This window comes from Anguilla anguilla, chromosome 17, assembly GCF_013347855.1.
Source record: "Anguilla anguilla isolate fAngAng1 chromosome 17, fAngAng1.pri, whole genome shotgun sequence".
In the NCBI taxonomy this organism is placed as follows: domain Eukaryota; kingdom Metazoa; phylum Chordata; class Actinopteri; order Anguilliformes; family Anguillidae; genus Anguilla; species Anguilla anguilla.
The window spans coordinates 18,905,963-18,919,732 of NC_049217.1; the positions used below are offsets into that span (position 1 = coordinate 18,905,963).

At 43.4% G+C, this 13,770-nt stretch overlaps 1 protein-coding gene across 2 annotated transcripts; it reads left to right on the top strand.

The window, feature by feature from the left end:
- The first annotated feature begins 2,621 nt into the window (after positions 1-2,621).
- LOC118217356 (GRB2-related adapter protein-like) lies at positions 2,622-12,587 on the top strand. 2 transcript variants are annotated; one of them, XM_035399292.1, is made up of 5 exons: positions 2,622-3,112; positions 4,095-4,192; positions 4,727-4,846; positions 11,299-11,470; positions 12,388-12,587. In XM_035399292.1, the coding sequence occupies exons 1-5, from the start codon at positions 3,035-3,037 to the stop codon at positions 12,565-12,567; spliced, it is 648 nt and encodes a 215-aa protein (XP_035255183.1). In that variant the 5' UTR covers positions 2,622-3,034; the 3' UTR covers positions 12,568-12,587. The 2 variants fall into 2 exon arrangements, with proteins under 2 accessions (XP_035255183.1, XP_035255184.1); XM_035399293.1 differs by having other exon boundaries at positions 2,632-3,112; positions 11,302-11,470.
- The last annotated feature ends 1,183 nt before the right edge of the window (positions 12,588-13,770 follow it).

Below are 13,770 nucleotides of genomic sequence, written 5' to 3' on the forward strand. Positions count from 1 at the left end.
ATACCCCTGTCCAGGATCCCCTAACATCCCCTGGTCCCGTCCCCCAATTCCATCCCCCCATCTCCCCATCCCTGGCCTGAAGGGGGCCTCCTCCCTGTTTCCTCTGTTCCCCCATGCAGGGCTACGTGTTGCCGTGGGATAAATATAGCATCAGGAAAGCAGTTCCCCTCTTTGTTCCTCAGGGCTGCAGTTAATGTCTTGCATTTCACTGGACTGCAGTTTCTCTGCAGCAGGACAGGAGCCTATTTCTGCGTCGTACCTGATTTGTGATCTCACATCCTGGACACTTTGCAAAGTAACAGTATTAGCCATAATTTATTCATTAATTTATATCAGGTGGTTAAGACAAGGTTTTTTTAATAAAAGTTTGTGATTACCATGCCCAAGAAAGAACTTCTTTAAAAAGAGAACGCAATCCCAACATCTCTTTCAACTGTCATTCTGTAATCATAGCCTGTAATCAGTCCTTTATCAGGTCGCACGATTGCGATTGACACATCATTGTATGTGTGGTTTTGCTCCAAAATGTATTTGAGACTCCCTCACAAGAACTCACTTCATTCAACTCAAACCCACATTAAAACAGGAAAGGACCATTTACCAAAAAATCTTCAACAGACCCCTCCTTCCACGCACACACACACTCGCACATACACACACGCCTTTCTGCCCGAGTTACTAAATTTTTCCTCTGACTAATAATGATGACTAGATTCGACAGTTCCCAAAAGTTCCTCAAAGAAGCAGCTGGCAGTGTGTGTCCCTATGTGTGTGTGTATGTGTGTTTGAGTGGGTGGTGTGTGTGTGTGTGTGATTGTGTGTGTGCGTGCGTGTGTGTGTGTATGTGTGTGTGTCTGGCTTTTTCTTTGAAGTTCTTGACCTTGTCAGCCTGAGTGTGTCCAAACAGGAAAGAAAAGAAATGTTCAGTTAATAGAAACCACTGTGCTCAAAACAGGGTGGTGTGTGTGTGTGTGTGTGTGTTTGTGTCCACTACAGGGAGCTCTATGATAGGCCCTCACAAGTACCCTTTTTTAATTTACTTATTCTCAAAGTTGGTGACCAAGCCATCGTCTTTATCTGATCAACGCTGAAACTTCCGTTTTACAGCCCGTACGTTGAAAGTAAATGAATTAATAAAGCAGGTTAAATTGAACTATATTGACCTTTCCTGACCAATATAAGGCAGACAGCGCAGAAAAGCACACAACGGGTGGTTTCCAACCTGAATTCTGGGGAAAGAGGCTCTTCAACGTCATAATTCCAGCAATCGTCTAAATTCCTTCGGTCAGTGATTTTACATGATGGTAAAAAGTGATGTTTCCCCCAGGTCACTGCAGTCCTGAGGAAATACAAGAACAACTCCCACCACTTCTCATTTACTCTGATAGGCTGAGGATTTTTATTATTATTCTTTAATAAGATATATTCCTGTAGACTGACAGCTTAAATGTGTAAATCCTTCATTAGTTATAGGCTTTATTTTCTCCCAATTCTGGCACAATATGTAAGCCTTCTATAAATATTTGAGTTGTTCCATTTAAAAATTTTCTTTAAAAAAAAGAATTGTGATGGTTTCTTGAAGACTAGATCTAGAACTTTACATTCTAGACATACATTGACTATATTAACGCCATAACTGGTTGCTTTGTTTCACTTAAAATAATTCCAGGCTCCAGCTGATTAATGAATAACAAAAACCACACTGTGGTTGAGGGATGGTTTTCAGAAAAATATTCTGCAAGAGATTGTGAAGCGCAGCACGTCTGTGAAGCTGAGAAGATGTGGTGTCGCACAGTATCATTACAGAGCATTTTAAATGATACTTTCTTCTGATATGTGTGAGTTGTCCCTCAGAAGAGCAACAGAAAAGCATTGCAAAGAGCCCCCAAAAGCCACGTCTTCCAAGGTCGCTGCACACACAGCTGGGACGCAAAGGGCGTGGGCGAGCGAAAGCGGAACGTCAGCGCCATCAGTGCCACCAACGCCCTTCCCCGGTAGCGTTAAAGACGCTTGGATTTCAACCGATGTCATCAGAGAGGGCCTCCCCTTCTCCTGCTGAGAACTGGGGACCCGAGCACCAGTTCTTCGTTAACGTTCAGGGGCGGGCTCAGAGAAGCCAGTGAGTCTCAGCGAGTGGTGGACTAACTCCCAGCCACGTCTAGGCTCCTGCAGAGAGATCATTTATAAAAGTGCTCCCACAATGTCATGAATTAAACAGCACCACTTTAAAGACGGAGGGAGATCAAGGAGGATTCTGCAAACTTAACCAAACAACTGCAACCCTAACCCCCCCCCCCCCCTCACCCCAGCTGGTCTCGCAGGGCTTCAGTAGCCCCAGACTCACAAGTTCCCTCCTTTTTCACTTCTCTCAGATGTTCCTCTCTCTCCCTTTGGGGAATTCTCTCTTGCAACTTCAGACACACACACACACACACACACAAGCATACACACACATGCACAAACATACGTACATACGCACACATACACACAGATGCACACACGCACACATACCCACACACACACACACGTACACAGATGCACACACACACACACACACACACATACACAGATGCATGCACACACACACACACACACGCACACAGGCAGGCAGACACTACTGTTTGTGTTCTAAGAGGGGCATCATTGATCAGTCCACTCTGCTGCTCAGGGGAACTTTTCTGAGGGCATTCAGAGAGCTTTTTTTTCCCTCCTTTGTTTGTTCTGGTTTCCTGTTTCTGTTCAGTTCCCTGAGTAAGCGACAGGAACTACCTCCCCCCATCTCTCTCTCTCTCTCTCTCTGTCTCTCTCTCTCTCTCAGACGGTGCTGACCACAGCCAGTAGGCAGCAGGACTTGGCTCCTTTCTCTCTTTATTCTTCTCTCCTCCTCGTCCTCAGGCTTATTATCCTTGACACCCTCCAGTCAATACGAAGCTGCGGACTCAGCTGTCTCTGGCCTCCCTCTCTCCCAGGGGGCAAGCAGGACAGCTCCGGGGGGCACACAGACACAGCTCCGGGGTAGGGGGGGGACACAGGGATGGAGGCTCTGGCTCTCTACACTTTCCGAGCCACGGAGAGCGATGAGCTCAGCTTTCAGAAGGGAGACATCCTGAAGGTAAGGCACGCAGACACACGAGCCCCAACGCACTCCCCCCGCCGCGCATCTGCTGCTCGGACACTCCTGCAGCACGGCACTGTGCAGCACGCGAGCATCAAAAGAAACGAAATCAGCGTTCGGCTACGCGGGGAACTTTGGGGGGGAAAACCACGCAGGGAGTGTTGCTCGATCTTCTGAGACCATGTTGAGTTTAAACGCCCTGTACAATCGCTTGTTTTGACTTTTGAAATGTTTATTAAGCCAAAAGAGAAAGAAATGTATACTTTAAAAAAACTGGAAAATAATGCTATTTCCTTAATATTCCAAATATTAAGTCAAAATATGTCTGAACAGGAGAGCTGGAGGACTGAGGGAACATGTTCTTCCTGCAATTAATATTCACAATAGTGCCATTTGACAGACACCCCACTAAATTCATGTTAGTGGTTTGTTAGCTATCTAGCAGGAAATGGAGAACAGTATGGAAAACAACTGATTTTTTGACAATGAGGAAACCAAAGCCTACTGAATCAGAAGTTCAGCTGTAGGCTAAATGTTAGACCTAGTTAATCCCAGTGACCCACCACTGCCTCCAGAGTGGTTGATGCTGTCACTTTGGCGAATCAGACGCCGCTGCTGTCTGAAATGCTAGCCATCTAGCAAACCAGCAAGCTAGCTAATTTAATTTCTATCTGATAATGAAGTCATACAATAACATAATTGGTGATGTTATTTATTCACTGTATGTAGTCTACACCCGGCTTATAAACAGCCAACTTTCCATTATTGTTGAAAACAACTTGGGCAGCATAATAATTATTTTTGCTTTCATAATAAAAATTTAAAAAATCTTTCCAACACTCAGTAGAATGGCAAGTGCTTGATGTCATAGAAATTATTTTCTTCGATTCTTTTTATTTAACATGATGGTTTTGATTGCACAGGGTCTTTATGCTCTTGATTGTTCAGGCTGCTTATAGATCTGTTGTCATGGTTACAGATCACCAACATGGAGGATGACCCTAACTGGTACACAGCTGAGCTGACGGGGCACAGAGGCTATGTCCCCAAGAACTACATCAACGTGCGACCCCATGCGTGAGTACTACCGTCCAGGTGAAACGTGCTGCTGTCAGCTAACGCAGTAGAGGTGCATTATGGGGGTGGTGGTGCTCCAGCCAACCAGACGATTGTGAGTTTGTATCTCAGTTACGGCTCTGCTGGGTACTGTAAACTGAGTTGCTTCGCTGAGTGTCCTGCAGAATGATCCACATGCATAAGTGAACAGTAAGCTCTTAAAAATAATATTGTGCACATCCCAAATTAACAATGGAAGGGGTTTAATATAATGTGCTGAAAACTATATAGACAGAGGAAGAGAGATACTTGTCACTATATTTTGATTTCATTCACAATTTAAATAAACACTGATACAGAACTAAGGGAGCTTGTCAGTAGGGTTGAGGCCAGCTGGGATACACAGAAAAATGTCCAGTGTTAATTCGACTCTAACCAAGTATATATGGTCAGTGCGGGCCCACATATACATTATAAGAGCTGATTTAACACTGGGCATTGAATGGTGTAGTTTGCAGATCCCTTGCTTAGGGTAACCACGGGCCCCTTGTACAGGTGGTTTGCAGGACGGGTCTCCAGACAGGTAGCCGAAGGGCGTCTTCGACAGCAGGAGTGCGGGGCGTTCCTCGTGCGGGAGAGCGAGAGCGCTCCAGGGGAGTTCTCCATGTCCGTCAGGTGAGCTATCCACGGGGACGCTTAATCACCACGCACCCCAGTCTCCCTCGGCAACAGCTCAATGCGGTTCAAGTACAGAATGCAGGTCATCAAGGACTTCTGACAGGAGAGATAAGGCATACAGTGCGTATGTGACGGATGATGTTTACACAGACGTTTGTTGCCTGTTTCACTGGCTGTGTATTTCCACGCATGTGTGTGTGTCTTCTGCGTGTGTGTGTGTGTGTGTGTTACTACTCCAAGGACACAAGGCCTTGACGTCAGATATTTTTTCCTCTGTGCAGCATATCTGCTGACGAACTTCCTAAAGGGTGAGACAGACACAGACAGATGGCCACTAACACAATACAGAAATAACTCTTATGGAAAAATGCATTTATCATTATATTTTTGAAGAATGATAAAAGTCCACATATTAACACTACATTGCAACATGCTCATTTTCGGTAAGAGTGCTGAATCTCTGCCAGGTCAGCTTTAACTGGCCTCATAGTTTTATTCTGTTTCCCCCGGCGATGTACTTATTTACTGGTAGTCTGCGGCCTTGGTCATGTGCTCTGTGACTAAGGGAGGGGCTGAGCTTGCAGTGAAAGCGGCTATTTAAAGCTAGCGCAGGATGAAGCAGACAAAACCTCCCCCATCGATGAATTCATTTGGTTGTTTTGCATTGAAGTTATAAATATCGCGCCTCTTCACCCAAACTCATCCCCGGGGACAGGAATATTTCCATCTTAAGTAAGTTCTGATGCTTAGTGTAGAAGAACAGACAGAATAAAAAGTTTATCACAGATGTGACAAATTGAGAGCTGGAGAGTACGTGACTTTATGTATTGTTATTTGGTTCTGTGCAGAAGGGACCTGCTTCATGGGCCTCTGACTGTTTTCAGATTCATTCAGTTAGCAGGGGCGTGTCCAATGGGTTGGCCACTGGCCACCTCTGGAATTTGATCAGCCACCCCAGGTGCCACTCTTATTTTTCCACCTAAAATAGTCCATTATTATTGGCTAATATAGCTGTTGGAGATAATGTGGCCCCCCCTTAATGAATCTGTGACCCCCCTGGCAACCTCATGAAGAAAGACCCTGTGTTTGGGGTCATTGTCAGACCATATTTCCCTGTGTTTGGGGTCATTGTCAGACCTTATTTCCCTGTGCTTGAAGGCATTGTCAGACTGTTTTATCCTATGCTTGGCATCACTGTCACACCTTATTTCCCTGTGTTTGGGGGCATTGTCAGACCTTGTTACTCTGTGTTCGGGAGCATTTTCAGACCTTGTTACTCTGTGTTCGGGAGCATTTTCAGACCTTGTTACTCTGTGTTCGGGAGCATTTTCAGACCTTGTTACTCTGTGTTCGGGGGCATTGTCAGACCTTGCTACTCTGTGTTCGGGGGCATTGTCAGACCTCATTACTTTGGGCTTGGGGGCATTGTCAGACCTCATTATCCTCACATTGCCCAGTTTGTAATGCCCGCTCTTACACGAAGGCCCATGCTACCTGCTGACATGACTAGCCCCGTCTGAACGGGCGCTGCCAGCCTCACAGGTGTGCAGGAAGGGAGCCTGTGACCTTGCGCCAGCAGATAAGGTTTCTAAGGCGCTTCTCTCGGGGTTGATGGGATATCGGCTTTGATGAGCCAGCTGCGAAATGCCAGACAAACCGTCTGTTCTCTTCTGCAATTGGGCTAAATAGTCCGAAAAATACCCTCAAGCTGCTATCTATATGTGCTCCAGCAGGAGGCAATACCGCTTAGAAGTTTCTTTATGATTTAGCTTTATGCACAACATAGAAGAAAGAAATAGCATTTTCCTTTTTTAATGAAAACAGTTCTAACTACTTTTTGTATTCACCTCTGTATTGTCAATCTGTGGTAACTAGTTTTGTAGCAATTGCTTATTTGTGTGTTTGCGTGCGTTTGCACATTTGTGCATGCATTTGTGTGTGTATGAGTAAATGTATATCTACTGTAATAACTCTCATAGCAGTATTGGCAGAACAAACTGCACTACCCACAAACTCCCACAAGGGGAAGCTCGTGGCAGCTCAAGGCTGATTTCACAGGGAACTGATGAGATCACATCAAAATCTCCCTCAAAGCTACACAGTAACCTGTAAACCTCTTTCGGTTCATTCTGGTACATGTGGAGACATGAGGCCCCATTCCACAGACCTGGGTCATACAGTTATCTGATATAATTTTAACCATTTAGACACCAGTAATATTGCAGCAGATTTCTAACAATATTTTCATCGGTATTTAGAAGAAAGATTTGTCTGTCCTTAGTAATAGACCTTACACTCCTGAGGTATCTGCATGAGTGGTTTTACATGTTACCAGCATACAGGGCCGCCAATGAGGGGGATTGGGACACAGGGTGTAACTCTTTTTAGATGGGGGCGACATAGCTCAGGAGGTAAGAGCGGTTGTCTAGCAGATGGAGGGTTGCCGGTTCGAACCCCACCCTGGGCGTGGGTCCCTGAGCAAGACACCTAACCCTTAACTGCTCTGATGAATGACAGGCATCAGTTGTAAAGCGCTTTGGATAAAAGCGCTATATAAATGCAGTCCATTTAATCTGCTACAAAATATTTTTTCCTGGGTCTGAGAATTCATAGCTGTGGCCTTGCCAGCATATTTATAAGGAGTTTAAGGATTCCAGATCCAGGTGAGTTCAGGTCCTGTCCATGATTTCAGTCCTGCTGTAATGTTTAAATGATTTAGCTAATCAGGCAGCCTCTGCACAGCGGGAGTCACATGACCGAGAGTCACACCACACGCTCTCATTGTCTGAGGCGACCAGCAGGTAGACTGCACAAATTTGTGTCCCCGGGAGGCCCCCGATGGGGCTCCAGGGGGCCAGCCAATGCTCTGGGGAAACTGCTGACACCCAAGGCGGGTGATTGAGAAGCATCTGTGCTTTACTCAGAGGGCAGGGAGCTGGGAGAGGTTTCCTGGGCTCCCTAAAGTCACAGCTCACCGCCCCTGCTTCTGAGGGCCTTCTGAACCCCTCCTGCACCTCCTTTCATGCGCCCTTCTGTCTTAAAATTCACGTTTATTTTAAGCATGACATTTTTACAAACATATTTCTCTGTCACCTGTTCCATAGTGTGCAAAGCTGCGTGAGGGTGCACGTCTGGAAGCTGGCTGCAGGCTATAGCAGAGTGGGATTGCAGCATTATCTCACAGAGTACCATGGGGAGATCCCTACAAGGAGCCACATACGAGCCTATAGAAACGATCATTTTGATTATCCTTCTATAAGAAGACTGAGCTTATTGCAGGCTGTCACAGTGGATCCTCATTATTACAGCGACGCAGTGATTAGGTGCATTTTCTGTCAGACTTCATTTCAGCTACCGCCCAAGGTGATCTTGGGCTGATCTTCCTCTCTTCCTCTTCACGCCTGGTCCTAAGAGCTCTGAAGGGGTTATAACTCCTGTGAGTGAAAATGACAAGGAAATTTTTCTTTCACCTCAGCAGTTAAGAAATACTCGGCTAAAACCAGGCCCAGAGCAAAAATTTTGTATTCATTGTAAAATATATTTTTAATATATGTAATTCTGGGCAACGTACTTCAAAATCACAGGCCCTTTGCTCCTCATCGTTGTGTCCCCATCGTTGTGAAATATATATATTTTTAAATAACTTTTTTTCTCAGCTGTTTATAATGACCCAAAATGTGAAAACATACAGGTACTTATTGTATGTCTGCAGATTTTTGGCTTTGATATGTGGCCTAAAAGCTCCCTGCATCTCAAGCAGACATTTTGTTTTTTGTTTTTAAGTGCTCTGCTATTTCTTCATTTCTGAACAGATAAGAAGAACTGTGTGACTCAGCTCTAAACATGGTTCCTGCCTCAACCTATCAGAGAGCAGGACCAAATGTGTGACACATCTCTCAACTGGGCTGCCAACAAACCTGCCCAGCGACACAGACACCCACTCGCTGCGATAGCCCGCCAAAAATTAAAACATTAACTTTTCCTTTGGGCCATCAGACGTGAAAAGACATTAACGTTCAGGTTGCTGCTTGCCTGTCGGCTGTCATTAAGAAAACACACACCCAGAAACTGTAACAATGTTAAACTGTTTGGGGTGATTGGAATGTCACTCCACTGTCAAAAGGAGAAAGAAGTTGATTTGGCTCAACCACAAAATAAAATATCAATGCAAATATCAATTTGCACAAAACCATTTTATTAAATCTCTGTTCCATGTGAAAACATAATTTATGGTTGTATTGCCTATGAATTATATATAATCATGTGTTAATGTTATTATTATTATTATTATTATTATTATTATTATTATTATTAATAATAATAATAATAATAATAATAATAATACATTTTAATTATCAAGTGTTCCCCCTCACTCAAGCCCTAGTAATCTTTGCGTCCTATGCCCTGTCTTTCTACCATGTTTAGTACTTTGAGATTTTGCATGAACATTTTGTAGTTTTATATATTTTTGTAGCTTTAGAAACAAACCTGCTGCGATTGCAGTCTTCTTTTCTCCCCTAGCATTGATTCCCAGCTGTTCAAAAGCAGGAGTCTAAATACCCCATCAGACGCAAGGCAAACTGCAGCTTGCTGGCCAGGGGAACATATTTAAGGAGGGACAGTGCATTGCTGTCCTCTGGTGATTGGCCAGTAAGGCACAGACGCACAGAAGTGAATTCAGCCATAGGCTGTGCTAGCAGGGCGGATTCTCTACACTGGAGCCATCTTGGCAATGTTGGTCTGGCAAATCTCTTCAAAAATTCTCTCTGAATGCATTACTGCAGTGTTTCTTTGTGACTTATAAATAGTAGAATCTGCAGTGTCCATTTTACACTGACAGAGCACGTTTTGTTGCGTGTAAATTTTCACAAATTTTACTAAAATATTAATTTCACTCATTTTTGAATGCAGGTGCACGTTTACTGAAGCCAGCCGGGCAGCTTGTGAGTTACGTCGCTCAAGGTTGTAACAGCAGTTCCCCACCTGGGAACCGAAGCCGTAAACTGTAGCCAACAACGTCCACCCGCCAAACCGCCGAGCCACAGCCGAGTTCTTAAATTCACTTCTAAGCACAGCATAGCCCGGCGAACTGCAGCACATACTGTAGCTGTGCTCCTCGAACACATTCATTTCGCTCCATGAATGAATGAACGTCTATTGGCCTTCTGAGCTGAACTGGGCTTTGCTCCTGCCACCCCAAAGCATTGTTTACGCTCATTCATAATTCTAAGAGAATTCCCCCTACAGAAACGAACACACTGCAATACAATTAGACTAAATGTATTATCACTGTCATAATAAGCTTAAACACGTCTGCAGATACACAAATGGTTTTTACACTGCTGTAAAATATAAGTATCATTATATGTTATATAATATAATGCAGTACATGTAACTTTAATTACTTCTATGTCATTCAGTGTTGCTCATTTTAGCTAGCTGAAGAGCAGCAGCTCTCATTTGTAGCATTCTTTGAGTGGGCCATGCTACTCCTTTTGTGTTTAATCAGCATAGCTCAATACAAGCCATATATTTACTGCAGGATTTACTGAGCTGTAATTCCTCGTCAGTAGACAAAAGCGACACTGGGAGAAATGTGATCTATTTGGCACTGTGTTGACAGAGAATAAGTCCTTATGGGAATTCTTCCTGTGAGAACGAGGAGTCCAATAAGAATGTAGAAGATCCTGTTATTTAATTTCCTGTTAGTTTATATGCGCATCAGCCCCATCAAAATCTTACATTCTGTGAAAAGCTTTAACGTATTTAAAAGTGAATTTGTGCATGTAAGTATATGTATATGTATGTGTGTGCACATGTTTGCCTATGAGAGAAAGCAATACAATTACCATTTAACCTCTCGCAACATAAAAAACAGCTTGTGTGTGTGTCGCTCTGGATCCGTGTCTGCTAAACTGATAAATACGAATTATAGGCTGGCAATCCAGTTTCTATGCGGCTTTATGCCAATCGAAACACAAACCAAACAGAGAACACGGCGCTGTTGTACGATCGGACGTGCCAATCATATTTTGTACTGTGTGACGGTAATAACTGATACTTCTGTGAGGACGCAATGGCTGAACAGAAAATGCCGATGCTCACTCTTTCAATATATACACAAATGCAGAAATCAAAGTGTATGATTTTCCACATATCATTTATTTGTTTTGTTTTGTTTTGTTTTTGTACATTAATTAACATACAGTACGGTGCCTTCAGAATGTTCACTGTCATGTTCAACTTTTTTCATAATTTGTCTTCTCAGGTATGTCTTTATGAGATCAGCATATTTATATATATTAATTTTTGCCGATTGCTCCATGCGTATTTAACAATGAATGTTAATATACAAAGTAAATTATATGAATAGGCATTACAATATATTGCACTTTTTTTTTACTGCACTCATCCTTATTTGCCGTCCTCTGTCTGTCTCTCTGCCGCAGCAGTTATGGGGATCATGTGCAGCACTTCAAGGTCCTGAAGGACCGAGAGGGCCAGTACTTTGTGTGGGACGAGGCCTTTGGCTCCCTGAACCAGCTGGTGGACTTCTACAAGACCAACAGCATCGCCAAGGAGAGGACAGTCTTCCTGAGGGAGGGGAAGCTCTCGCCAGGGGTAAGGAGCAGTGTGGGGTCACGGCGTTGCCAGGGGTGATGAGCAACACGCCTCTCTAACACCTGACACTGAACACAGGGAGTGTTACATACCCCTGCTCATGAGAGAGAGATGCACTGTCTCCTCTCACCGGATTCTCACATTCTTACAGGGTTACTAAGACTGTTCTCCACAAAGAAATCATCTATTATACAGTCATCACTTAATAATTACTAAACGTGGAGTGAAGCCAGCTAGTGTAATTGTACCTCAGATTTTTCAGTTGGACATGCCCAAGCGCACAGGCATCTTATTGTCATTTATGACAAATTAAACATATTATGCATGTAAAATGAAACGGGGAGTAATCAGACAGATTCCGTGATGACCAAGGAATAAGATAGGCAAAACTAAATGTGAATGAAAGGACATTTAAATAGCTGGCAATTGAACCTCCCTCTCATTTTCTGTCATTAAGCATAATTCTTTCTGACAGTCAGACACTTGCCAAGCCAGAACCCTTCATTGTTTCCTGAAATATGAGCATGTTCAAAAGCTATGCATGGAAGGCAGGTTGTTCTTTGCTGGAATTTGGTATCTGAGCCAATATTCAGATTGAATACACATAAACAAGTTTCCCAAGATCAATTCCTACAAAAGCATCAACAAAATTGTCATTTTCAACAATAAAGGGTATTAAATAATATAATTTCATTCAAGTTGCTAACGTGCGGCAAAAAGTATCCCTTTCCTACGTTTTAGTAGTACATTAAATTAGAAGACCTGGTGCACATAAATTGGTTAGTGGTGTGATGAAAAATAATCGTGGAACCCGACAAGTTTCTCATTGATTAGTTGTTGGTGTGAGAATTCTGATTAGGTCGTTGCTGATTGGCTGTGAATGCTGTAAAACTGATTGCGCTCTCTGTCACCCACAGAAAGCCCACCATGGCTATGCCCTGTTTGACTTCAAACCCCAGCACCCCTCCCAGCTACACTTCCATCGTGGTGATGTCATCGACTTCCTGGACTGCTCTGACTCCCAACGGTGGAAGGGGCGTTGCCATGGCCGCGTGGGCTTCTTCCCCCCAGAATACGTCCAGCCCATCTATCACTGATACCCCCCCCCCCCCCCCCCCCCCCCCCCCCCCCCCCCCCCCCTTCGCCAGCCTCCTTAACTGAGGAGGGCGAGGATGCAGCAGACCAAACTACACAAACTCCCACTCCCAGAAATGTATGAATATTTATGGAAGATTTATGGATATCACATCGTTAGTGAACAGAGGATCATGGGACCAGCTGTGCTCACCGACCACAGGCACTGCAGGAGAGGGACAGCTGGGGACCACCTGGAATAAGGGTTTGAAGGGGGATTGGTGTAGTGACTGACGACAGAATGTTCTCACAAACTACCCATGACCTGACAAAATAAAGGCAACACACCTTTCATGGCTGTTTCACAGAGGGAGGTCTTAAAAACTGCGTGTAAAAATGCGCAAAGAACCACTGTGAAAAGCAAAAACAAATCTAAAGACAAAAAAATGTATCTGGCAAAACTTGCTTAAGAGGCACTAAATACTCCATTAAGATTTGAGCAAGAATCGTATAAAATTGTTGATGTTCATCTTTAAAATCCATGCCCTAGATACGCTGAGAAGTATTACATTTCAAACACAGAATGACAGCTATACTAAAAAAAATGAACAACAAATAAATGAATGCATTGATGATTATAATGATCAATATTTGCAATATGTTGAATTTTCCATTTTCAATGTTTTTAACATCTGACTCACTCCTGCTTTTTCAAACACAATTTTTTGACTGCATTGTTGAATCAGCTGAGCCATTTCAACAGACAGCTTCTTTCAACTTGCTTAGTGTAAATACTCTATTCATATATAAATGTACAAATTAATATTCTAATATTTAACCATGCGGGTGAAGAGTATCTTTATTCTTGTATCACAGCATGGTCAGTATTTCCTGAGATAATTATTAGCACGTGTACAGTAAACAGAAGGCAGATCACGCTTATCACTACAGGCTCCCAGTGTCCATATGCTTTTACATCATAACCGCACACTTATTATGCCTGATAATTGTAAAGATATCATGAAAATAAAATTTTACTTGACATAATACATTGTCAGTGTACTATTTGGAACAAGCAAAACAAAAACATCCACCGTCCAGGTGAATAAGTCTGTAATCATCCAGGGTACGGTTTAAAACTTCCATCTTCAATTGCATATTTTTTACGTTAATCTTGTCAAAATGATCTCCACAAACTTTAACATGTACAGCTTTCCTGGGGCCAA

Bases quoted from the DNA above. Each gene is read 5' to 3' on its own strand.
- LOC118217356 (XM_035399292.1), top strand. From the start codon at position 3,035: ATGGAGGCTCTGGCTCTCTACACTTTCCGAGCCACGGAGAGCGATGAG. The intron at 3,113-4,094 runs GTAAGGCACGCA...TCATGGTTACAG, and splicing joins AGAAGGGAGACATCCTGAAG to ATCACCAACATGGAGGATGA. The intron at 11,471-12,387 runs GTAAGGAGCAGT...TGTCACCCACAG, and splicing joins AGGGGAAGCTCTCGCCAGGG to AAAGCCCACCATGGCTATGC.